The sequence below is a fragment of the Acanthopagrus latus genome, chromosome 4, assembly GCF_904848185.1.
Source record: "Acanthopagrus latus isolate v.2019 chromosome 4, fAcaLat1.1, whole genome shotgun sequence".
In the NCBI taxonomy this organism is placed as follows: domain Eukaryota; kingdom Metazoa; phylum Chordata; class Actinopteri; order Spariformes; family Sparidae; genus Acanthopagrus; species Acanthopagrus latus.
In genome coordinates, this window is record NC_051042.1 from 13,345,813 (window position 1) to 13,371,196 (window position 25,384).

The 25,384-nt window shown below is 42.3% G+C and overlaps 1 protein-coding gene across 2 annotated transcripts in view; it reads left to right on the plus strand.

The window, feature by feature from the left end:
• The window catches only part of lrp4 (low density lipoprotein receptor-related protein 4), a 113,885-nt gene that overhangs the window by 81,514 nt on the left and 6,987 nt on the right, over positions 1 to 25,384 (plus strand). Inside the window, exons 9-35 of one of the 2 annotated variants that reach the window (XM_037095884.1) lie at positions 650 to 775; positions 1,637 to 1,771; positions 2,785 to 2,910; positions 3,401 to 3,631; positions 4,302 to 4,458; positions 5,062 to 5,279; positions 10,683 to 10,859; positions 12,684 to 12,809; positions 13,599 to 13,807; positions 14,214 to 14,295; positions 14,413 to 14,518; positions 14,622 to 14,823; positions 15,049 to 15,238; positions 16,295 to 16,426; positions 16,811 to 16,951; positions 17,034 to 17,120; positions 17,211 to 17,382; positions 17,604 to 17,766; positions 17,928 to 18,153; positions 18,906 to 19,209; positions 19,384 to 19,602; positions 19,850 to 19,984; positions 20,299 to 20,407; positions 20,705 to 20,897; positions 24,200 to 24,313; positions 24,565 to 24,670; positions 25,044 to 25,105. In XM_037095884.1, the coding sequence (XP_036951779.1) occupies positions 650 to 775; positions 1,637 to 1,771; positions 2,785 to 2,910; positions 3,401 to 3,631; positions 4,302 to 4,458; positions 5,062 to 5,279; positions 10,683 to 10,859; positions 12,684 to 12,809; positions 13,599 to 13,807; positions 14,214 to 14,295; positions 14,413 to 14,518; positions 14,622 to 14,823; positions 15,049 to 15,238; positions 16,295 to 16,426; positions 16,811 to 16,951; positions 17,034 to 17,120; positions 17,211 to 17,382; positions 17,604 to 17,766; positions 17,928 to 18,153; positions 18,906 to 19,209; positions 19,384 to 19,602; positions 19,850 to 19,984; positions 20,299 to 20,407; positions 20,705 to 20,897; positions 24,200 to 24,313; positions 24,565 to 24,670; positions 25,044 to 25,105 (4,248 nt within the window). The remainder of the gene's footprint in view (positions 1 to 649; positions 776 to 1,636; positions 1,772 to 2,784; positions 2,911 to 3,400; positions 3,632 to 4,301; positions 4,459 to 5,061; positions 5,280 to 10,682; positions 10,860 to 12,683; positions 12,810 to 13,598; positions 13,808 to 14,213; positions 14,296 to 14,412; positions 14,519 to 14,621; positions 14,824 to 15,048; positions 15,239 to 16,294; positions 16,427 to 16,810; positions 16,952 to 17,033; positions 17,121 to 17,210; positions 17,383 to 17,603; positions 17,767 to 17,927; positions 18,154 to 18,905; positions 19,210 to 19,383; positions 19,603 to 19,849; positions 19,985 to 20,298; positions 20,408 to 20,704; positions 20,898 to 24,199; positions 24,314 to 24,564; positions 24,671 to 25,043; positions 25,106 to 25,384) is intronic. The other variant, XM_037095885.1, reaches the window with a different exon arrangement.

The window sequence follows — 25,384 nt, forward strand, 5'->3', positions numbered from 1 at the left end:
CATTTGCATCAAATCAGAATGTCTTTTGCATCATTTGACCATTTCAGTCTAGTTCAACCTTGACATTTTAGTCAAGAAGAGTCTCCATGAGACTTTAAAATAAGCTGTTCCTCAGGAGTTACACGTAATGATGGACTCAGGTGATAGAAGAGAGTTAATAGAAAATCAAAAATCCAACGGCTTTAATTAACATCGGTGTGTCATGTATGAGTAACAGCAGTCTGAAAGTGAAGTGCAGAGTGGCAGACAAAGAGCTATTCATACTATGTGTGTGTGGACCTGAAGTAAGAGGGGGAGAGTGTGGAGACAGTCGATTCAGACTCTATGTTGGACCAGATCCAACTGTTGTCTGAATGGTCCTCTAAGGGGTAAAGTCAGGGACTTTGATATGGATAAATCTATGACTATACATACAGTGCTACACATGATCAATATTGCATTATATTACAAGTGTAACATAATGAAAACATTTTTTTTTTTTTTTGGTAACCACAGAAGAATGTTTTTAGCTAATCCAGTGAATTAAATGCAGAACATGTCAAAGAAGTGCTGCGTACTTTAACTGTCTAAAAAGGACTACTACAACCAGAAATATTTAAGTTGACAGAGTTTGTTGTCTCATGGGATTTATCACCATGTTGTCCCACAGAGAGTCCTCCATGTGCTCCTGATCAGTTCCAATGTGGGAATGGCCGCTGTATTGGTCAGAGGAAGGTGTGTAACGAGGTCAACGACTGCGGAGATGGGACTGACGAACACCCACACCATGACTGCCGTGAGTTGATAATACATCAGTGCCTGTGCTGCAGTGCGAGGGCTGAAAAGTAGAGCCTATTCTTTTCTTGAAACGTGCACAGAATCTGAAGTAGCACTTACTCTAAAGGGACAAGACTGTCGTAACAATGTCACAATGACCGACCTGAAAATTAAACATAAGAGCATCATTTGAGCATTCCTTTTTAGTTTAATCTCAAGCTTGACAACTTGACAATAGTAGAAGGAACAATGCATCTGAAGGAAGGGTTAGTCTATAATTATCTTTGTACACTGTCAAATGTAATGAGTGTTATTACTGCATTGTTACAAAAATATTTTTCTTACCAGAGAGTTTTTGCATGTTTGACGGATTTATTACAATGCAAAAAGTTCTCTCAGGGGTTTAGAACAATCGTAACAATTCTGTGCATTAAACAGGAAAGCTCATGCTGTCCAAAATAAAAGGGACTCATAACTTTGTGCCATAGATTTCATATACTTTGGCCTTAAAATTTGAACATTTTTCTGTAAAAGTAGAATTTTTGGTTCAGATGAGGAAAAAAACACATCACAATCTGTCTGTAGGTAGGCATAAAAAAAGTTTGTCCTAATGGTGGCACTAGATGAAAGTTCAGGCTGTCACTGCGATCATTTAGAACCACCCAGTGTGGATCGTGAACATTGAGACTAATTTTGATAACAGTCTGGAATGTGTTTGTTGAGGTTTCTCCTCTGCCTGGACCGGACAGGCCTTCCTGCTAAAATATTTCAGGGCTCAACACCAGATGAGTCAGATACTTTTTACAGTGTGTGGCTGTATTTATACTGAATCAGCATGCTGTGTTTGTGTTGCTGTAATGTTTCTGTGTGTGGTGTGCAGGTCCGCGCTCCAGCGAGGGCAACTGTAACCAGAATAACGGAGGCTGCTCCCAGAAGTGTCAGATGGTCAGAGGACTGGTCCAGTGCACCTGTCACACTGGATACAGACTGATGGACGACGGCAAAGCCTGCCAAGGTACTATTGTGTGTGTGTGTGCACGTGTGTGTGCGTGCGCGCACGCATGCATGTGAGTCTGTACAAATCACTTCCTGGCATCAGTGTCTGCATTAAAAGTGAGTGAGCAGGCTGAGGGTGTTGATATTCATGACCTCTATAAAGTTTGACGATTGTTCAGCTGCTTCCTTGTGTTAAACATGTGATAGCTTCACTGACTTCTTAAATATGAGATTACTATGAAGTGATTCTCCATCTGTTGCCATGCTACTCATTCCTGCCACTTGGGAAATTAAATGGTCAAGACTTCTATGAGTGGGTCTTAGGGAGATGGGTAACATGGGTAACATGAGTAACATGTGAAGATAAGGAGTCATATTATTAGGTTACTGAACCTTTTGTTGCCAAAACTGAGCAGGCCAAGATAACAAAGGAATCATAACTGATGAAGAAAATTAAGTCAAAACTAAGCAATTTACTCTGCTGAACAGTTTTGTTAGCAACATATTGGAAAAACAAGTTAGAATATTAAAGTATTAAAAGAAAAAAAATATAACCCCTATCGTAGACCCTATCTTTAAAATCCTAAATATGGCCAGGCATTGATTTTCAGTGCTGCTATTCACAGAGTTTATGTCTTCACACCTGTTTGTCTTCTTTTTCAGCAGGATATTTCCCAAACGTGTGAACACATTTCCATGAAACTTCATTGAAAGTTTAGCTTTGGGCTGAAAAATTATTGATTAGGGTTTGGTTTGCACCGCAATCTGGGATTTCTGCCATGTGTCACAGAGAGACAATCAAATCTAATCAATACTTGTTTTCAGATTCTAAGAATGTATTTGCGAGGTCAAGAAATGCATTTAAAATTTAAGGGATGTATCAAGAAGTTGAATGTGGATGTTTTTTTGTTTTTTTTTAGTATATTCCAGCCACCTCTGTGCACATCTTGAATTCGTTGTTGCTGCAGGAGTTTGACGTAAACTTCTCTCTGTCCCTCCCCTCTTGTCCGCTGTCTTTGTGGTCCGTTCCAGATGTGGACGAGTGTGCTGAAGAAGGCTACTGCAGCCAGGGCTGTACCAACACGGAGGGGGGGTTCCAGTGCTGGTGCGTTCAGGGCTATGAGCTCCGACCTGACAAGCGCAGCTGCAAAGCTCTAGGTAAAAACCACTGTACTGTATTTCAACCTTGACTCGTGACCACAGTGAGTTGCCGAGGTTTGACCTCCAATAAAAACACGGTTGCCTAGTGTTTATATTTGCTTCAGCAGTAACTGTATCCGTTCTTCTGCCCTGGGGTCGTCTTGGACTCGGAATGAGGTTGGCTCATTGGGAGGGTCTGGACTAGATTTAGATACACAGCGAAGGTAGACTGCAGGCCTGGTAAAGCAGCCCATCAATCTGCTGCAGACCAGAGTTAAACTCAGGTCAGGACTGTCTGTCAGGCAGCTGCCAGGAACCAGACCTTCACCTCCAGTGAGATTAATGCTCCCTGTTATTAAAAGTGACCGTCTGTCCGAACTCAAACTTTTTTGTCTCTTAGCGCTTTTGTTATTGCCCAACTTTTCAACTTACTTTGCCTGTCATTGTTTTCCTTTCCCCTTAAATTCTAATCATGTCCTTCCTGTGTCCGTCTTTAATCCTCCTTCAGGTCCAGAGCCGGTGCTGCTGTTTGCCAACCGTATCGACATCCGTCAGGTTTTACCGCATCGCTCCGAATACACCCTGCTGCTCAACAACCTGGAAAATGCCATCGCCCTGGACTTCCACCACAGCCTCGAGTTAGTCTTCTGGTCAGATGTGACGCTGGACCGCATCATGAAGGCCAACCTGAACGGCTCCAATGTGGAGGAGGTTGTGTCCACCGGTCTGGAGAGCCCAGGTGGGTGCAGCAGCAGCCAATAGGACGTCGGTTCAAATGCAGGGCAACAGGCTCATTTATCTTTTATCCAATTTATTCAACTCTGCTGCTTTCTGTTCAACTATACTCTGCGCTCACTCACTTCATCCATCACATCGCTAATTTGAGTTCAGCAGTATGACATCAGTGCTGCTCAAACTCAGTCTCTATTTTATTTTATGTTTTCCTTCTGTTTCTAATAGTTTTATGCTCTTCTGAACTGTTTTGTTTTGTTTCACCATCTTTCTTAGTTTTTTTTTTTTCCTGCTGAGTTCTTGCTGCTTAGTTTTTCTGTACCTTTCATTTCTCCATCAATTCAATTCAGTGAAACCGTAAAAGTTCATTGTGGGAAATACATTTAGTTGCTCGCCTTCTAAAAGTAACAAGTGAATCGATATAAATCTCATGTATCTCTGAAGTTGTTTCTAGCCATCCTCCCTAAAGCTATGTAGCTAACGTGCTCTGTTTATTGTGTGTAAAGGAAGAGAAACGTGTTCCCATCCAGCTCTCGTCATGTTTGCAATGCACATAAACCAAGGACAAAAGTCTCTAAGGGCACTAATAAAATAACAAACATATGCAGAAAAACATGAAACAGAAACATAAGGGGTTCCTCCTCAGACAAAGTTAAACTGATTTTCCTCTTCTATAGGTGGACTGGCCATAGACTGGATCCATGACAAATTGTACTGGACGGACTCAGGGACATCTCGTATCGAGGTGGCGAACCTGGACGGGACGCATCGCAAGGTGCTGCTGTGGCAGAACATGGAGAAGCCCCGAGCCATTGCACTGCACCCCATAGAGGGGTACGAGTCCAAATGCATACACACATGCACACACACAAACTGTATAATGCACTACAGATGGTTTCAAATTCACACACACTCATATGTACATATCCCCTCTGGATGTGTCCCAGTTGTAGTGTAGCAGAAGAGCAGGGATTAAAGTTTGGCAGCACAGCAGTGCCCACAGGCGAGCATCTGTGTGGAACCAGTATTCCATGAAGGGGGCAGTAGCTAAGTGTGTTTTCATCCCCGGTTTCATATGTCGCAGTGGCAGAGGAGAGTTTCGGATGATGCCCTAGAGAAATTTTAAGCTGGAAAACTCATTCAACTTATTAGGTAGCTCATTTGCATGGGATAATTGAAAAATATTTTGAAAAAAAAGAAGCTCTTTCCTCTGAGGCCGGTCACAACAGATGAGTGATGATGGAGGACATGAATGTCGAGGACAGAAGAGGCATTTTGTTATATCAGACATCTGGTGTGACTTGAATCCTGACAACAATCTGTTTACCTCTAGACATTAGTGGACGCCATGAGGTTCAGCTCATTCCATTCAAACTGCTTCACTCCAACACGTGTAAACGAGTGAACTAACCATGAATGTCCCACTTTCCTCCTCAGTAAGATCTACTGGACAGACTGGGGCAATACACCTCGCATCGAGTATGCCAACATGGACGGCTCCAACAGGCGGGTCATCGCGGACACACACCTGTTCTGGCCCAACGGCCTCACCATCGATTACGCCGGTCGCAGAATGTACTGGGTGGATGCCAAGCACCACGTCATCGAGAGGGCCGACCTGGATGGGCGCAACCGCAAGGCCGTCATCAGCCACGGTAAACTCCCAGGTGTTATCTGTTTACTCTGCCCAGGGGTGGGTAAGATGGATCAGTCCAACAATGACCCCACCTCTAATGAAGACATAGTTTTTCACATCAGGACTTTGCAGTTACCTATTTTAGCAATAAAGGTTCGAGGAAGCTGCAACTACTAAATCTAAAATGAAAGAAGGTGGGATATACACTTTTGAGTTGTTGGAACCAACAATCAATAAGAGGATTTGTAATTGATATAAATGCCAACATAAGCACCGATCATTTCTGGTATGTTGAGAAAAAACGACTGAATTATTTTGCAGAGCAGTTGATTTCACAAGGTCATCATACTTTTATCTTAAAAAGGATTTTCAGACATTATCAATACGACAAAGTAGGGTGACCTTGTGAACCTGAAACATGAAGCTTTTGCGTTACTGACATTTTTTCATCGAAAGCCATGAGTGAGCAGGAGAGATGTGGTGCACAGAGGTCTGGACAGAGTTCAGATTCTCATTAATTACCCCCCACACACACACAAGGGGATTGATATAAGATGTAGCACGCTGACAGTGCTTCATTAAACCACGTGGAGTTAATCAATGCCATATTTCCATGAAAGAGCATACACATGTGCCTCCCAGTGAAATACACACACACACACAGACAGCAGGCCATAAATGACAACATAGAGCTGTTTGTTCCTACACAGATGTCTGATATTGTGTGTGTTCACTAAAAGTGGGGATCCGGCAGTGACAGATGTTAGCAGGCAGGGTACTGATCACTCACAAACGCACACTCTAGGCTGCTTCTGAGACCTCAAGATCTGTTTCTCAGGTTTTGTCTGGTAGTTAATGTTGTTTCCTGCTGCATTTGTCCTCTTCATGTTTCTCAGTCAGCAAACCAGCAGCAAACAGGACGCACTGGTTACTGTAGGTTGGTGGTGTGACGATTTATTTCAGCAGTCATACTGGGGCTGGGCAATGAAAGCAACATAATGGCAACAGAACAGGTTGTCATGCTGGCTTGCGAGAATCAGAGGCTGAACCGGGATAAAAAAAAAAAAAAAACACTTTGTCAAGGCAGGTTGGCAGTCAGTTGTTTCAACTTTATGAAATTAATGCAAAACTGTGAAACAGCCACACATTCTTTAAGTTAAACGGGTGTTTTCAAGGGGAAGAAATCAGTTTGCAGTGGCCACAGATGGGCATGTGAATTTTAGGGTAGTACAATTTTTCAGTGTGAGCGCGAGTTCCAGCTGACAGTCTAGCTCCCAATTTGGGACGTTTTTTTTTTTTTTTTCTGATGAAGTGAAAAAAAGAGTGTAGAAGCACATCGGTGGCCAAGAAGAGTGTTTAAGAGTGTGAAAAGGGAGAGGGACAAGGGAAATGTTTGATGAGGGTGTGTGCGTGTCTGTGCGTGTGCCATCAGCCCTGTGAGCTCTCCTTAATGATGTGTGCTCTCAGGATAAAAGGCTGTAATTGGCCCTGTCCTTCCTCCACAGCCTCTGTTTGCTCAGACAACACACAGGACAAATGGGACGTGTGTGTGTGTGCGTGCCTCTGTGTGTGTGAGTGTGTTCATAGTTACATTCTGAGCTGCTGTGACCAGGAATGTTAACGAGTGTCTATCTCCGTACACCTATAGTTTCCTTTGTGCGTGTGTGTGCGAGTGCGTGTGTTGGATGTGTGCCAGCTCCTCTTTCACTGGAGCCGGACAGCGGACAGGTGTTACGGATAACACCACTATCCAGTCTGCACACCTGTGCAGCTTGAGGTGGGGGACAGGAAGAGAAGGGGCTGTGTCTGTTCCACTGAATGCATGTGTGTGTTTCTCTTTGTGTGCATGGATATGATCATAGAGTGCATCTGCCAGAGGACAAAAGTTGTGTGCTGCAGTAATCTTTCTGCTGCATGACGATGCACTGGACAATCAGTTCTATGGGAATCAATGAGGATGAACCAATGAAACAATGCCCCCCTGTGGACAACAGCCCAGCTCCCAGGTCATGACATAATGGCTTAAGTTTCACTATGATGCAAAGAGGGTGATGCTAGAGGAAAACTAAAGGCAACAGTGAAACAGGTTCTTCCTCTAGAGAGCGTGAATGCACTAAATATCATTTCAACACCCACAGCCACCCGCTGGAATTTTAGCAATACATTCTGATTAATGACGGTGCAGGAGGAAACCATCCATCTCAGATTTCCACAACATATGGATTGTCTTACACAGTCCTTTCTGATACTACCACCAGGATTCACCAAGTCAGAACTTTTTTTTTTTTTTAATTCTACATACAGTTGCTTGAAAATTGATTTAGTGGATCCCAAAATTCTTTCAAAGGAAATGTTTGGTCATGGCATACCAGGCCACCCAACCCCCAAAATGCCACGTATTTAGAGTACAGATGCTTTAAGTTCAGATTTATCCACAAATTTTGAACTCAACCACCAGCAGATGCTCTGATGTTTGGAACAGGCAATGCCATAATAAACTGGCAAATGATGAGTATCTATATTACAAAGGCAACAACAAACAAAATTGTGCAGATTTTTTTTTTTTTTTTTAATTTATTTATGATATGATGAAAAGTTATTTTAAAATGCACTGTAATTCTAAGATTGACATTATAAATCTTGCAGTGTGCTTGGCCCTTCCAAAAGGCACCCATTTAAGAAACTAGAGGTTAGTTAATTATTTATTGAATGGTTTATTAACACAAGTTTTATGTCAACTTTGAGTGCACATTTTGTGTGTTTTTAATATGAATAATTCCTTGGTACTTTCTCAAATACTTAACCATTTATATTTTTTTGTTACAAATTTAAAATGCCACCCCCACCCAAGAATTTGGGATGTTTCTCATCTTTGAGACGCTGCTATTCGTTGTGTTGCCGATGACCGCCAATAGAAAGTGTGACAGATTCAGACGAGGCGTGAAAGGACCGGGAGGTGCCACATGTAGATTAAAGGGGACATTACTGAGGAGGCTGGGTGGGACGTTTGATGCCCTGTCTGCCTGCAGCTGCTCCTCCAGCTGTCCCGGAAAAAAAAGTGGGCAGGAGGGGTGGGCTGTGGGCGCACAGACGACAGGGGAGAAGGTGACCGTATCAAAACCAGGCGCCTCATAGCTGGCGATGACTCAGAGGTTGGAAGAGGGTGCACTGTTGTCTCCCTCATGTTAGGATAAGATCAGAAAACACACATATATGCAGCCAGTATAACCTCACACACACCTGGATCTTGTCTGAGGATGAGGGCAATGTAAGTCATCTGGTCACACATTCAAAGTAATGAAAGTTAATCTCATATACCTAAATCTGTGACAATATCATGTCTATGGCATGAAGCTTATATTGAAATTAACCTTTAAACTTGCAGGTTATCAGTGTAGGTGCAAGTCATTGTTCTGTCTCCCTGACTCTCATCTGTCATGCATGCTCAGTGCTCTGAAAGCAGAGATAACTTGTAATGAAAATACTAACAAAACAAAACCATCAGCCAGTTTGTATAGTGTTTCCCATCTCCTCCAAAACTTGTCAGACTGTAAAGTCAAATCAGACATCCACATCTCTAAACATTACGGGGGAAAAGTCAATGGTGTCCACATTCAAGAGATGGGATCAGAGCTATTACAGATTAAGATATTGCAAACAGTGCTTGTCAGTGCTCTCTAGTGGTCAAACTGTCTACATGTTTTTGGTATTTCTGTACTGCAGTTTCTAATTACCTATCAACCAACATGTGCTGGTACTGATAAAACTCCAATAAGAAATAAACCGCTTCTAATTTAAAAAAGACATGGGGTTTTAGGAAACACACAGCCTTTGTTTAATCTGACCTTACTTTCTGCCGGACCACATGGGCCTTAATTAAGTAGTTTGTTGCTCATAAAACATAGAAATTGATTAAAATGCTCAAAATGTTGTCTCATTGAGCTTACACTGAAGCTTACTCTGATGCTCATGGTTCATTATCATTCTGGTCTCTCTCTACTTTTAGCCATTTACCACTTGACATTTATGCCGTGCTGTAAAACACTGTCATTAAACGAGAAGCGCTGTTTTTAAAAGCCCTGCGCCAGCACGCTCGCCGCACCACCACTGCCACGGCTCTGTGGAGCAGCAGGAATCACTTTTTCCATCCATTTGGCCCTCTCATCTCGCTGGTTGTGCAGCTCCTTCAGCAAAGGAGGATTAAGCTGGAGAGAGAAAGGGAACGTTAATTTGGCTGAGTGTGGAGGAGTCACCCTGAACAGATGTTACCAATGGAGACAAAACTGTGAGGAGTTCCCTGTTGGACATGTTAGTACCGAGGCCAGGGTTCCACTGATAATGGGCCGTGAACACTAAAACTGACAAGGAACAAAGACGAAAGTAGTGATAGGCTCAAAGCCTTGATGCAAATGTCTAATGTGTCTGACATTTTAAAGGCAATTACACTTATTTTTGCAATCATGCTTCTTCCTACAGTAGACAGGCTTTTACATCAGGACATTATTACCTGCCAGACAGAACAACAAATTAAAGATTGATGCGTTTGTGTTTCCTTCGTGTGTCTTCTCACCGGTTTGAAGTTGGGAGGTAATGACAGATCAAGGTATACTTTTCTAACTTTTCAAATTATTGCTCATTTAGTCTCAAATATTTGAGAGACATTCTGTTAGGATGTTTAAAGAAATGCTTTGAGATAACAGGGCCACTAAAAAAATACCAAAGTAATTTACTAGTTAGAAAAAATAAACAGACACTACTAATTATCTAATTAAAACTGAACTTCTGAGATTATTTTTGGATTGGAGAACACAAACTGTCAACACACATAAGCGGTAGGACAATTCTAGAAATGTTGCTGTTCTTCACTTTAAAAACTCCCACCAATGTATTCAAATCTACAACATGTTTTGTTGACCAGGATAAGAACTGACCAAAAACCTGTCCATCATCAGTCTGACCTGCTTTGAGGTCTGTTCTTGATCTTGCTTTCAGATACTGGACAAAAAAAAGTAACGTTATTTAAGGAACAGTCTCTGCTTTTGGCTGCTCCAGCCTCAGCTTAACCAGCTACAGGCCAAAGAGAGGCGGAGTAATTGAAAGCAGCTCTAAATGTGGACGATATGACATCAGCCAAGCCCACAGCACTGAATTGGAGGATGTTTAGAGAGCTCTGGTGGAACGAACAAGCCAAATGTAGCTTTGGATCTTTCCATCTTGAATTTAAATGTCCACACGAACTCCACAGAATCATCATTATTTGCTCATTATAAAGGTGCCAAACTTAACGCCTGTGTTTGTTTACTTTGAAGATTACTCCCTTTGAGAAAACAGCTCATTCTTTCTTGAAAACTTCTCGTTGCTGCTTTTAATAGACACTTCATCAAGCATTTCCTCTGAAATCTCTGACTCTCTCTTCCTGTAGGCCTGCCACACCCATTTGCCATCACAGTTTTTGAGGACAGCCTCTACTGGACCGACTGGCACACCAAGAGCATCAACAGTGCTAATAAATTCACCGGCAAGAACCAGGAGATTATCCGCAACAAGCTGCACTTCCCCATGGACATCCACACCCTGCACCCCCAGAGGCAGCCTGCAGGTCGGTACACAGATGTGCTAAATTTTACGCTCAAAGTTAATTAGTAGTACATATGTTGAGTGTGAGCAGTCAGTACCCCCTGTAGGAGAATGGAGAGACAGATGGGAGCTAACTGAACGTGGGATTGTAAGGTTTTTGAAGGCTGTTTCACCACAGAACATGTTGTTTTCTTCTTTTAATAAGTTTTATCAAAGGCTGTGTTGTTTTGAACATAATGGTTTCTGTCATTGTTGTCAAAAGACAGAAAAGCAAAAAAACAGGGACTTGAATCAGGACAAACAAAAAAGAATTCCATAAATCTTGTGACAAACAGCGGGAAGAACGTCCAACTGTGCAGTAAATGGACAAAGGGCAGGGAAGACATATTTTATTGTACATAAGAAAAGAGGACAAGTGGTGCTTGTCATCCATGAGGTTTTGAGACTCCTTATATGGTCATTTGTTGAGCCCACATCCCGTCAAATCTGTCTGTGATTGGGTGATTTTATTAAAAGTCAATTCTGGGTGAGAACAATGGACCCATTTTCAAAAACATCTAAATTTGTAGCCTGGAGCTGCACAGCATTTTCCTTTCCTGCCTGTAGTATAACAACAAAACATCAAACACACTCAAATTGGATTGTGGGTGAAAGATGAGTCAAGGACAGACATGAAAACCAGGAACCCCTAGTGCACACAGAAGTGAAGACTTTTCCCACACGGTGGCAAACCCAGAGATGATAGAATGATTTGTTGCTCTAGTGTTAGACCCTGTGGTGAACTGACCAGCTGAGGTGTTTTATCAGCATGACGGCGAAGAGTTGTGTTCTTTGCTAACAAACGTTGTTGAACTTGACTTCTGGCCAGGCGAAAGCTTTGGTTATCATGCTGATAAAGATTGTAACACTCCAGTACTAATACAAACTCTGAGCTGCCTCTGTGTCGGCAGATGGAGGTCAGGCGCTGCCTCTTTTTGTTTTGATTGAGATTTATTGAGACGTGTGAGTTCATGTCTGAGTGGAACACAGTTAAACTCACACTGTGACATTTTGAAGAACAAAAGAGTACAGCTCTGCAGTCCATGTGTAGTTCATAGAAAATCTTATTTCTAATAAGAAATCTGCTGCTTCATAGTAACAGGGACTGTTCAGTGTTTTGGGACATATGCAAGTTCGATGCTTCAAAAAACAAGTTAAGCCAAACTACATTATACATACACATTTTAAGATCTGTTCGGAAATACCTGAGGAATCACCTGAAGCTGCTCAGATTTATTTCTATGTTGGGGTTTTCTGACATATAACATGCCATATGCCCACTTGATCTCTTACCACTGATGCAATAATAAAGCCTTGACAATCTGTGTATAATGAGCTCTGTAGGTCCTGGATAATAAACCTAAAAGCTACCAACAGTGGCCGCCTTTTTATTAAAATGCTAGAAGCAGAGGAAACAGCTAGCTGGTCCATCTCTGAAGCTTACTTGTTAACATGTTGTAACATGTAACATGCACATACCTCAGTTGGTTGTTTGTTTAGTTTATACACTAACAGAGATTGTGTAGAAACTACACATTGTCCAATGACAAACAAGTCACTACAGAAAGCAATCAAGCATTTTCTTAAGCATGTCCTTCAAGCATGTCCTCACAAAATACCACTTAATTCAGTTTAAAAGAAGTTTTACAAATCTTATCATCCACTAAATACCTTGCAATATAAAATACAGACCATGTATGGAAATTGGGTTTCACCATGTCGTAATAATTACTGCATCCTTAGATTTCAAAATGTTTCAAACATAAATCGCCACATACTGAGCTGTTATTCTCTGTGTCTCCTGTAGGTGGCAGGAACCGCTGTGGCACCAACAACGGAGGCTGCAGCCACCTGTGTCTTCCCAGCAACAAGACGTTCACCTGTGCCTGTCCCACCGGCTTCAAGAAGGTGGACCACTTCAACTGTGCTGACGGTGAGTCTCTCAAAACTTGCACCTTTAATATATGTCATACATGAGTGGATGTTACATATTTATTGATCTGAAAACAGAAATTTTGACCAGTTACCGCCTGACAGTTGTTGAAGGCATTAAGATGCAACAAGTGGTTTTTAGGGTTTACAACAGACACACGCAACCCTGTTGGTGTCTTGGCGGTTGAATGTATTCTTTGAATGAACTGGAATAAATTATCAACAAAATATTTTTTTTAAACTTCTCAATCTTAGTTATTAGTTAATTTGTAAGAGTTAAAAAGAAAATGCTCAGCAGTAGTTCAATGTGTATGCCAGATTTAACTGATTTAACAGTCGGTGTTTAGAAACCAAATGCAACCCACACATTGTTGTCAGAAGAAACTAAATTTTAGAGTAAAAATGTGCATGCACAGGATTAAAAGACGCCCACTCAAGTGAGATTTCATCCAAAGGAAACTTGAAACCAGTTAAATTGCATGTTACAGTTCAGTACAGCTAAAGAAGTACTGAACTAAAGTGGATTAGTTGTTTTTAATGAATCCTTCACAAGTCGACACCACTTAAAATGATACAACCCTTGCACACTCTGCAATTATAAAAGCATCTACATTGTGTTACTGTCATTCTAGATTATTATGCTGGATGAAAGGTTAGGATTTATGACATTAATCAGTTTTTTCCGTTAAGGTCTGCTAGTTGTCTGTGTGTTAGTGCTGTTTTGTTGTGTTCACTGTTGACCCACTGTTAAACCTAGAAGACTGACAGAAGACCTTTGGTCTTTAATCAGGTCTTGACAAGTTCCTGCTTTTTGCCCGAAGGACGGACATCCGACGAGTCAGCTTCGACACAGAGGACATGTCCGATGATGTCATCCCTCTGGCTGACGTGCGCAATGCCGTGGCGCTGGACTGGGATGCCAAAGACGGCTACATCTACTGGACAGATGTCACCACCGACTCCATCAACAGAGCGCTGTGGAGCGGCGCCAAGCAGGAGGTCAGTGACACCTTCTATATGACTGAATTCAACACTTAAAGCCCATCATTTCTCATCTGTCTTACTCTGAACAGAGAGGAGCAGCAGCAGATGACAGCATGATTTATGCAATACTGCCACTTAGTGGGGTTGATGTGAAAGTGCAACAGTCACTAGTTGAGTTGAGTTGGTCTGTGTCAGGTTCAGTTCACTTTGTTTTCCACAGTGCACACAGAAAAAAACACAAAATCCAGCAGATGTTATTGTCTTTGTCTCTGCTTTATGAATAACACCAAATATTATCTGTCTGTATTTGTAACTATGAATCTAAGCCTTTCTAAGAGCTGAAAGTTTCCTTATGTAACTTGGGGCTGCATGGAAATCATAATGAGAGAATTCAGATCTGTGTTGTCGCCGTTCTTCCTAGGTGGTGGTGGACACCAGTTTGGAAAGCCCAGCAGGTTTGGCGATTGACTGGGTGACCAGCAAGCTCTACTGGACCGATGCTGGTAGACAGTTTCACTTCACATATTGCCATATAAAATCATATTTCTGATATTGTATCTACAATCTCCTGCATGGCAGTGTGAGTACTTTGATCTCATTATGTGTCTTGGGTTCTCTAGGTACGGATCGTATCGAAGTTTCTAATGCAGATGGCAGCATGAGGACTGTCCTAATATGGGAGAACCTGGACCGGCCCAGGGACATTGTTGTTGACCCGATCGGAGGGTGAGATAATTGAGAATGTTTAAAATGTAACTTATGAACCCTCGACTTCACATGGCACTCATTTATACATTATTTCTCATTCATTGTATATTCTTGACTGTAGTTTCATGTACTGGACCGACTGGGGTGCCAACCCAAAGATTGAGCGAGCAGGAATGGACGCCTCCAGTCGTATTGTCATCATCTCATCCAATCTGACGTGGCCAAATGGGCTCGCCATTGACTACGAGACCAAACGCCTTTACTGGGCCGATGCTGGCATGAAGACCATTGAATTTGGCAACTTTGATGGTTCTGACCGACAGGTACTGTAATGGCTATTTTTATGATGTACCTGCACTTTAATCCCCCATACAGTTTTAATGCTGATTTCTTTAAACTTAAACATCAGAAAAATTGTAGTTTGTTAGCATCACTTGGTTGAGATTCCTAGTTTTTCTCGATTTAAACTTAATTTGGAATCAACAATATAAACAGATGTTAAGGAATGTGTACAGATCTCACCTGATCTCTACTGTTTTTGCACACAGGTTTTAATTGGCAGCCAGCTACCTCACCCCTTTGGCTTGACCGTACACGAGGACAAGCTGTACTGGACAGACTGGCAGTCAAAGAGCATCCAGAGTGCTGACAAGCTCACCGGCCTGGGCCGACAAACACTGGCTGAAAACCTGGAGAATCTCATGGACATTCACATGTTCCACCGACTACGTGAGACGGGTCAGTGTGTATCCACCTACTAGATCACATCTGGAACTCACATGTGGGTTGCAGTAAACAAGTAGTAGGACAGCAAGTCATTGTTTATTGCTTGTTTCCGTGCTGCAACATATTGGATCTGAAATGAATGAATCAATGACTGTGAAGCTTAAGTTCAGACGTTCAGCTGCAATTTGCAGATGTCTGCATGCATCAGAACATTGTAGGAACTCTAGCCATTTTTAGTCGATAATCACTGTAATTTGCTATGGAACAGCCTCTCGTTGCTAAAGCAGCCAAAGTGCATGCAGGGGTCAGACATCAGAACCTCCTCAGGTTTTTTTTTTTTTTTCCCCCATGTGGAACTATGTATGTGATCATGGATAGTAAAAACATGTCATGTTTAAATCACCAATATAGGCCTGGAGTTAAGATTACAGAAAAACATTGCAGGACTTTATTAAGACAAAATAAAATTAAAACAATCCTTTATTAGTCCCACAACAGGGTAACAAACTCAACTGTTGTATTTTCACCATTGCAGAATTCAGGAATACTAGACTAGAATGGATGGAAACGTCTTCTAAAACACAGTTCACTTCACTCATACTGAAAGCTCCTATTCAAATCCAATGTGCTGCAATACAAAGATATGAAGCAGTTTAAGAAGAAAAATATGCCGCTGTTCTTATACTTATGAGCTACACTTAGAACTTGTCCTGTTGGATTTGTGTAGTCTCTTGTGACTGAGGAAAGAATCTCCTCCTGTCACTGCATCTCTCAGAGCTCGGATCCCGTGTCTCTGCTGACACTGTGAGGATTACAGGTAAACTGAACCCAGACCACTGGCTGAGGGGGCAGAGAGCCTCGGGGGGCTCATACCAAAGTGAAACCTCACTGATCTTGCTGTTATGTGGGGCTCTCCTGTGTTTCCTGACGGGTTCCACACACTGTATCTGCAAGTGGTGTGTCTGTTTTGTTTGCCCCAATTTCTTTTATTCTCTCCCTGCCTCTGAGCTGACCTAGAAAGTCAGGAGGGTGTGTGAGTTGAGTCTGTTTGTGTGTTTCTGTCTGCAGTGCATAACCCGTGTTTGATGAATAATGGAGGCTGCAGCCACCTGTGTCTCCTGGCTCCTGCTCCCAAAGCCTCCAGCTGTGCCTGTCCCACCGGGATCAACCTGCAGACTGATGGAAAGACCTGCACGCCTGGTAAATAACAACTTCTCTTTACATTTCAGAAAAACTTGTCCCAAAAAATTAGAACGGAATGAGCATCACACAGGAGTTTCCATGTTTTTTAAATGTCCGCTGAAGATAAATCATATTAAGAGTAGATCTTGATGCATAATGAAATTTAGAATTGGAACTGATTAACCAAAATTCAAAGTCATTGATTAAAAACACAAGAGCTTTGATCCCAAGTCGACTGTAACTTCTACTTTTAGCTGTAACAAATAAAACAAAACTAGTGACAAATTCCTTGAAAAGTATCTTTCCTAAGCTTTTAAAACTGGACAGCAGAGACAAGAGACAAACAAGCATGTTGGCTCCCTCTGTTCTCTGACTGGATGTTGCTCTGATGTGTGTGTGCAGGGATGAGCAGCTTCCTGGTCTTTGCACGGAGGACAGACATCAGGATGGTTTCTTTGGATATCCCCTATTTTGCTGATGTCGTTCTGGCCGTCAATAGCTCAATGAAAAACACCATTGCCATCGGGGTCGACCCCAAAGAAGGTATGTCTGCTCAAAATGTCTTTGTTTTTTTGTGTGTTTAAGATGTAGAAGTCCTTACTCTTGTATGTGGCGCCTCCTGCAGGAAAAGTCTATTGGTCTGACAGCACGCTGAAGAAAATCAGCAGAGCCAACATCGACGGAAAAGCACATGAAGACATCATATCTACAGGTGAGGAGGATCTCTTACATGTACGATGCTTATTAACTCCACTTGTTCGCAGTGTCTTGACTCCAACTTGTTCTCTGTGTCTATCTGAAGGCTTGATGACAACTGATGGCCTGGCGGTGGATGCCGTTGGCAGGAAGATCTACTGGACAGACACCGGGACCAACCGCATTGAGGTTGCCAACCTGGACGGCTCCATGAGGAAAGTCCTCGTCTGGCAAAACCTGGACAGCCCTCGGGCCATCGCCCTCTACCACGAGATGGGGTGAGGCTGCTGGGGCATGATTGCTTTTTCGAGCATTCAAAAATATTGTTATTGTCATCAGAGAGTGATTTCATCCTTCGTGCTAGATGTAGTTCAACATAGTGGAACATATTTTGCTGTCCTCACTGATTGTAATGATTGTACACAATCCAGATTTCTGATTATTTACCAATTTACATGTCTTAACAATTAACCTTCTGTTTCTCTTTTTATCTCTCCAGTTATTTATACTGGACGGACTGGGGAGAGCATGCTAAGCTGGAGCGCTCATCGATGGATGGATCAGATCGTGTGGTCCTCATCAGCAACAACCTGGGATGGCCCAACGGCCTGGCCATAGACATGGCTGGCTCACAGTTACTGTGGGCCGATGCTCATACTGAGGTTAGTAGTGATGACTCATGACGCTCAAATATAATATATCACAAATCATGAACTGTTAGAGGACACGCACACTTTTTTCAGGACTTGAAATGTAGATCAACGTGGATTTGAGATACAGTTATGAGAATAATCTATACCTTGTCCTTGTCCTCTCTCGTCAGCGTATCGAGTGCGCCGATCTAAATGGACAGAATCGTCGCACCCTTGTGACTCCGGTCCAGCACCCGTATGGTTTAACCCTGCTGGGGTCCCACATCTACTGGACCGACTGGCAGAGCCGCAGCATCCAGCGAGCTGACAAGAACACTGGGACCAACACCATCACGGTACGAGCCAACCTGCCAGGCCTAATGGACATCCAAGCTGTGGACAGGGAGAGGCCACTGGGTGAGTCTGAATACAGCAAGTAGATTTTATGCTTAGTTGAAGTGTAACTAAAGGAGACCTCCACTAATTGTACTTGTTTAAATCGGTTTACTTCTCATGGTTAGTAGCCTGTAAAAACAGTTGCATAATATCTTTTGTGTCTATAAGCTTTGGCTTTAGGACCCCCTACTTTGAATAGAAAACCTGCATGTTTATTGATTGTGTGGGAAGTGTGGGATCTGCTATTTTTCCCCCATGGGGAACTTAAAGTCAAGCTGTTTCAGCCCTCACTGTCTTTTTTAGCCCCGTGTGACATTATTTTTCCTCTATTTCTCCAGTTCATAAATACCACACTATAGTTGCTGCACGAATGAAACACGTTTTGCTGTTGGACTCGATTTGTTCGCACATCACTGTCTGATGTTTGACTGCTACAGTATAATTTAATAACACTGCTGTCTCGTGAAGTGTTTTCTATTGATTTATACTGCTCATTTTCTGTAGTTGTAGTTTGTAGACCTTTGCGGCTTCACAGCTGATCAAACAGCTTTCAAAATGCTTCAGAAATGCTAAACAGATTTATATTATTCAAAATCCACATTACAAAGTTAGATCATTATTTACGTTTCTAAGAAACATCAGACCACCTCTGTGTCAACAAAAATCTCTGAGTACACAGAGATGTCTGTGCGGCAAAGTGTCTGCTTTCCCTTTTTATTTAAAGGGCACCTTCTGTCTCTTTGCATCAATCTTTCTGTCTCTGGCCTCTTCAGGTTTTAATAAGTGTGGCAGGAGGAATGGAGGCTGCACTCACCTGTGCCTGCCTCGTCCCAACGGTACATCCTGCGCCTGTCCCACTGGCATCCTGCTCAAGGGAGACGCCAGGTCATGTGACGACTCCCCAGAGTCGTACCTGCTCTTCTCCAACCGTGTCAGTGTTCGCAGAATCTCCCTGGACACCAACGACCACACCGACGTGCATGTGGCTGTGCCCGAGCTGCATAACGTCATCTCACTGGATTATGACAGCGTGGACGGAAAACTTTACTACACTGATGTCACCCTGGATGTCATAAGGTGAATATGCAAAGAATGTCTAAAACAATCATATAAAGTTTTCATTACATTGCTTACAACTATGGGTAATCTGCATTAACCAAGATCAGTCATTATCTATAGTCAAAATAGATAATGGACAAAAGTGCTGAATATAAGATTAATACCATTCACACCCTTTACTTTGTCCTTTAGGCGTGCCAACCTGGACGGCAGTGGCATGGAGACGGTGATCAGCCAGGGCCTGAAGACCACAGATGGGCTGGCTGTCGACTGGGTGGCCAGGAACATGTACTGGACGGACACCGGGCGCAACACCATTGAGGTGGCCCGCCTGGATGGAACGAGTCGCAAAGTCCTCGTCAATAACAGTTTGGATGAACCACGAGCCATCGCAGTGTTCCCGAGCAAAGGGTGAGAGAGGAGAGTGATGAGGGCTTCGTGTTTAAGTTAAAATTTTGCTGTGACTCACAAGCTGTTAAAAATTGGTCAAGCAATTTTGATCTATTCTGGACCTTTCAAAGGATGTTTGAAAGCCCAAATTAGCAGAAGCAAAAGTTTACTTTGATTTTAACCTAAGGTGTCACATTATTGAAGATATTATTTCAATTTTGTATGTACAATACCAAGTTTCCTCACCAGTTTAGCCTCGTCTCTGCAGGTTCCTGTTCTGGACCGACTGGGGTCACATTGCAAAGATTGAGCGATCTCACCTGGACGGCTCGGACCGAAAGGTTCTGATCAACACCGACCTGGGCTGGCCCAACGGCCTCACCTTAGACTACGATACACGAAGGTCAGAGAGAAAAGCATGTCTGTGAAAAAAAGCTACCTGTGGGGCTTGTTTTGGGCCTTGTAAATGTTTAATGATTGAACTCAAATTGTCAAATTATATCTTCAAGACTGAGTGAGTCTGATCAGGGAGAGCTCAAGGACAGAATTTAAGACTTGGGTAACAATGTGACCTAACCCTTCTAACTTTCCATTTAGTTTGTTTTTGTTTTCTTGTGTGTATTTAGCATTCCAACCTCACAGGATATTTTGAAAGAAAGTGTGTACAGTGTATTTACAGTTCAAGTTCTGTTTACGACTCTGTGATGTGTCCCGCAGGATCTTCTGGGTGGACGCCCACTTGGACAGAATTGAGAGCTCAGATCTGAACGGGAAACTGCGTCAGATCCTCGTCAGCCCCGTGTCCCACCCGTTCGCCCTCACACAGGTACCCCCTGCCCCTCCTCACCCTCAGCTTTCAATTACTGGGCTGACCCTTCCTCCTGGCTGCCTCCTCCGCTCACCTGCTCTCTTTCACTCATCGGTTCACCGTGTGACTCTCACTGGTCGTCTCTCCGTCCTCCAACTCATGCTGAACTCATTCGACTTATCCATTTCTTCTACCTCCCTTCCACTCTGACCCTCATTTTTCTTCCTCCTCTCTCCCTTCCCTTTCTTCCTCCCATTCCCCTTCTCCTTGTCTGTGTTTTCCCCTCTCCTCTCTTCTTCTCCCTCGTTTCCCCAGTTGAAGCCGGTGTCCTCCCCTCTAACCCCTTTCTCCCGACTCTCGCAGCAAGACCGCTGGATCTACTGGACGGACTGGCAGACTAAGTCCATTCAGCGGGTGGACAAACACACCGGCCGTAACAAGGAAACTGTGCTGGCCAACGTGGAGGGCCTCATGGACATTATAGTGGTATCCCCTCACAGACAGACGGGTAAGGAGGCTTTTCGTCTGACACCTCCAGCTGAAATGACAGACAACAAAGACCTCACTATGTTTATCAACATTTCTGAGCACAGATCGGTCAGTTGATCAAGTGTTGAAGCAGGAGAGGCTGGTGTGAATGTGTATAAGAGGCAATGAATGCAAGTGTACACAGGGTGGACATAGGTCCAGTCAGTCTGGTGAACTACATATAGAAGCAGACAACAAACCAAGCAGAGAAGACGCTTAAGCTTAAAAACAACACATAATCAAGTTCAAAATTTATTGTAATCATCTTTTAACCCCTTCGCACCCACCTTTGTTGGTAATTTTCGCCTAATTAGCATACCCAAATGGAAAAGCTTATAACACAACAACTACAAGTCCCAGATGGATGTATGATACTTCACTTGAAAGCTGAGAACCTCTAGTTTCTGACAATGTGCTTACCCAGCATGTACCATACACACAACCTAAATGACATCAGTTCAAACATGGGTCTAAAACATTTTTTTTTCTTCGAAAAAAATAGGTCATTTTTGAATAACAATAACTCAGATGTGCTTTAGGTAAGGCATATGGCAATATACCACATACCTTCTACATCTTGTCAACTACACCTGGATGAAATTTCAGACTTCTAGGCCTAACCTTATGGGAGTTATGGAGTTTTTAGTTTGTGGTGTCACTGGCGTCCACAAACCTCTCCAAAACGTCTCCAAATGGCCAAATTGTGCCAAATGCTTTTTCTCACTTCTGTGACACTGGAAACATTACTGAAGCATTTTGGTGACTATAAAGCCTTCCTCCATGATTCAAAACATAATGTTTTCACACATTCATTTGATGGGTGGTTGGAGGGGTTTCCACACACTTCTAGGTGGCCATATTGAGATATTGTCATGCGACAAGACACTACAGAATAGTAAGCGTTATACAAAAATGACATACTGAAGTGAATTTCAAACAAGGCTTTTATTATCTTTCAATATACTAATACTGTATGTGCGCAGCGGGGGAGGTAGCACTGGTGGATGCAGAGGAGGATCGTTGGCACTTCTGATGACCGCCTTCAGCAGGAGAGGGGGTTGGGCGTCTGACTGTCTCACTTTCAGGCTCCCAATCCACGTCACTGTCTTCAGACTGTGACCTACAAAACACAATGCAATGCACAAATGTTACCAAATATAATGAAAAATGAAAAAATATATAAATGCAATTCAGTAGGGTGCTATTTACATAGGAAATAAATAAACACAGATATATGATATTACATATTACACAAAAACATCAGGAAAGTAACCGTACATAAACAGAATAATTGAATTGGGGGAATATTCCCAGTGTCCGGTCAGTGAAAAAGATCTATTCAATTTGTTTACAAGCTTGATAAAAAAAAATCTAAATAAAAAGGAATTAGAGGCTCAAAGAGAATTACATCATAGAACAGAATTACAAGGATTACCTAGCTTTGGTTGAGTAGTTGAGGCTAGCTAGGCTAATTAGCCCCTGGGGCCCTAAACATTTAGCGTCATTTATGAAATGCTAATGTATACTGGACTGTTCACTGTAAGCATAAGAACCCCTTCCCACTAACTTTCATTCAAATTTCACTCATGGCTAAATAAATAAATCAAACATCATCAATGATTACGGTACTCACCGATCTAAGATGTCGTCGAGGCCCTTAGCAAACATCTCCTCTCTCTCAGAGTCCTACTCATTGTCTACAGTTTCATCAGATGATGCCATGATCCATTCCAGGTCTTCTTCTCGGACATATTTAGTGTTTTTTGTGGATTTCGCCATTGTAAACTGTGAAAACTGCCGTCCATTAAAATTTAAATGTCCGCTGCGAGTGCGTCTGCTGCGCAAAGTTAGCCCGCTAGCTGCCAGACGCAGCGATATTACTCAGCTCGTACAAAACGGACCTGGGCACGCCTACCATCGTTGGAAAGGTAAAATAATTGGCTAGAAGCCTGAGTGATTGACATGTTGATAGCCAAAACGCTATCCCTGTACTAAGGCGGCAAATAACAGTAGACAAAGCCGATTGGCCCTTTAAACAAGGAGCGCTCCATGTACTTCACGGGCTGTGCTGGGGTGAAAACTGAACGGAAAAAGATGGGGACACTTTTGTTTTGTAGCCAGCAAAGTGATGAAAACAAGCATACCCAACAACACCATACAGGAACTAGAGAAAATAAACATACGGCCGGCGAAGTCTGGATTTTATTTGACAAACAAAGTCGGTAGACGGTAAACAAATGGACTTTACAGGACGATATTCACAACCTGGAATAATTTTATGAAAAACCATTTTGATGCTTTTGATCAGTGGATTCTTACGGACAACTGGAATATAAATAATTGAGGATCGGACACATATTACGGCTTTATGGCCGCGTCAAAGGTAGGGAGTCGCCGTGCGTTTCTTGTATCTCACGTTTACTATGCTGGTAAATATAAATGATTTATGGTTTAGTGCTCATGATTTCTGCAAAATCAACTGGATGAATGAATTGCTGAGATTCTACCCTTTCCAACGACGTATAGTATGTCCGTAATGATGAAAGTTGAAGCGAGATACGTCACTGCGCACTGTAAAAAACAGTCAGTTATCTGCAATCGCCCGCCGGCGGGCGGGTGGGTGCGTAGAGGTTTTAACAAGAAATTGCACTGAACTGATTCTTGTTTGATACAAAGAATTCAATATTTGTCACTTACTGCTTTTGTTGTTATCTGATTTTCTGCTTTTCGTGATTAAATCTTTACAGGATATTTTCATAACGGCACCAGAGACTACAGCCATAATGATAAGCATCAAGTCAGATCATTATTTTAATCAGAAAGGAAATCAAAACAAAGATTACCCTAATCAAATTTGTTTCTGTTTCTGTGTCTCCCTCGGCACCCTGTGAAAGTGATCCAACACTTTTAATTAGGAGCCACATGGATTTACAAGGGGCTGGTTAATTTGATGGAAGCTTGTTCAGTAACCTTTCCTCTGGCACAGTTAAGCTTTTTGCTGCAGGGGTGGTCAAAAGAATTCAGATTCCATTTGCTCTGATGTTAATTAGCTAAACATAATGTAAACATGATGGATTTATTGGAGTGTCTTTTCTAAATGAATATAAGTATAAAGAGAATTTAACCTCTAGTAATTAGTCTGAGTTACATTTCAAATTGAAGGAAGTTCTGCAGAAGCAAATCTCCTCATTATCACCTGACCAAATGAAACAAACGAGAGGAAGAAACACTTTTAAAGACTGTTTGGTGGCAGGTGTTAAAGTTCCTTCTTCTCTCATTTAGGTACCAACCTCTGTGGGGTAAATAATGGTGGCTGCACTCACCTCTGCTTCGCCAAGACCAACAGCTTCGTGTGCGCCTGCCCAGATGAACCAGACAGGCGACCCTGCTCCACCAGTGAGTGACCACCGTCATACCTGACTTTTTTATGCACTGACATTTTGATGTTTGGCTAAGGAGAACCTTGCCAATTTGTTTGCATGTTTTAGCCTAAATCAACACTGAAATGTTCCTAGTAGGGTTATCCTAGCCACAGTTATCCAAGGTTAAATAAAATACTTATTCCAAAATAATCTAGACATAGCATGAGAGCATACCTAATAACCAAAGACTAGCAAAAATTAACAACCCACTTGTATGTTTATCAGTTTCAGGTTACATCCCCACTGCTCCTACAAGAGGAACCAGCAGCACTCCAGTCCCCAACAAGATCCCCAAAGCTCCAACAGACACTCCACACAGAGGACCGGTCAAGTACGTCTAAATGAGTTACTTTCCTCGCTCCAAAATGAATTGAGAAAACGTAATCGATGACTTAACTCTGTTTGACAAATCTTACTTTCACATTGTCCCAAGGAGAAACAGGATAGTCGCATCATTGTTTTAAAATGCCAAGCATTGGAAAGCAGCATGTTGTTGGCACTTTTTTTTTTTTTTTTTTTGTCATTTGAAAAATCAATCAAAGAGCAATAATTGGAAAAGTGAATAAATGCTTTCAAGCTTTAACAAACCTGATGGGTTAGAGGATTTTCTCATTCGAGAAGTAATATGTAATTGTTCATCTACAACAAGAAGCAACATGGTGTTTTCAACAATAATTTACAGAAACTCTGTCTTGTTTTTACAGCTGCACTGACAAGAACGTAAACGAGCAAGGCTGCTTGAGCAGCGTGGTGACGGCTCCTCATGGTGAGTGTTATAGTGAAGTGAAGTTCTCACCTCATTAGTCTGTACACTGCATGTAGTTTTAATGGAATAGTCTGATTTATTTACCAACTTATCCACAATAAAAAGAAGGACAATAATGTATTTGTCAAGCACAGAGATGGGTCCAGGATGTGTTTAGCCTAGCCTAGCTTAGCTCTGGAAGGGGGAAGCTGCTTGCCCAGCTGTATGAAAAATGTAAAAGTACACCTTGAAACAACTTTCTTTTTACACCTTGTGTCTTGTATATGTAACAGCTGGGTG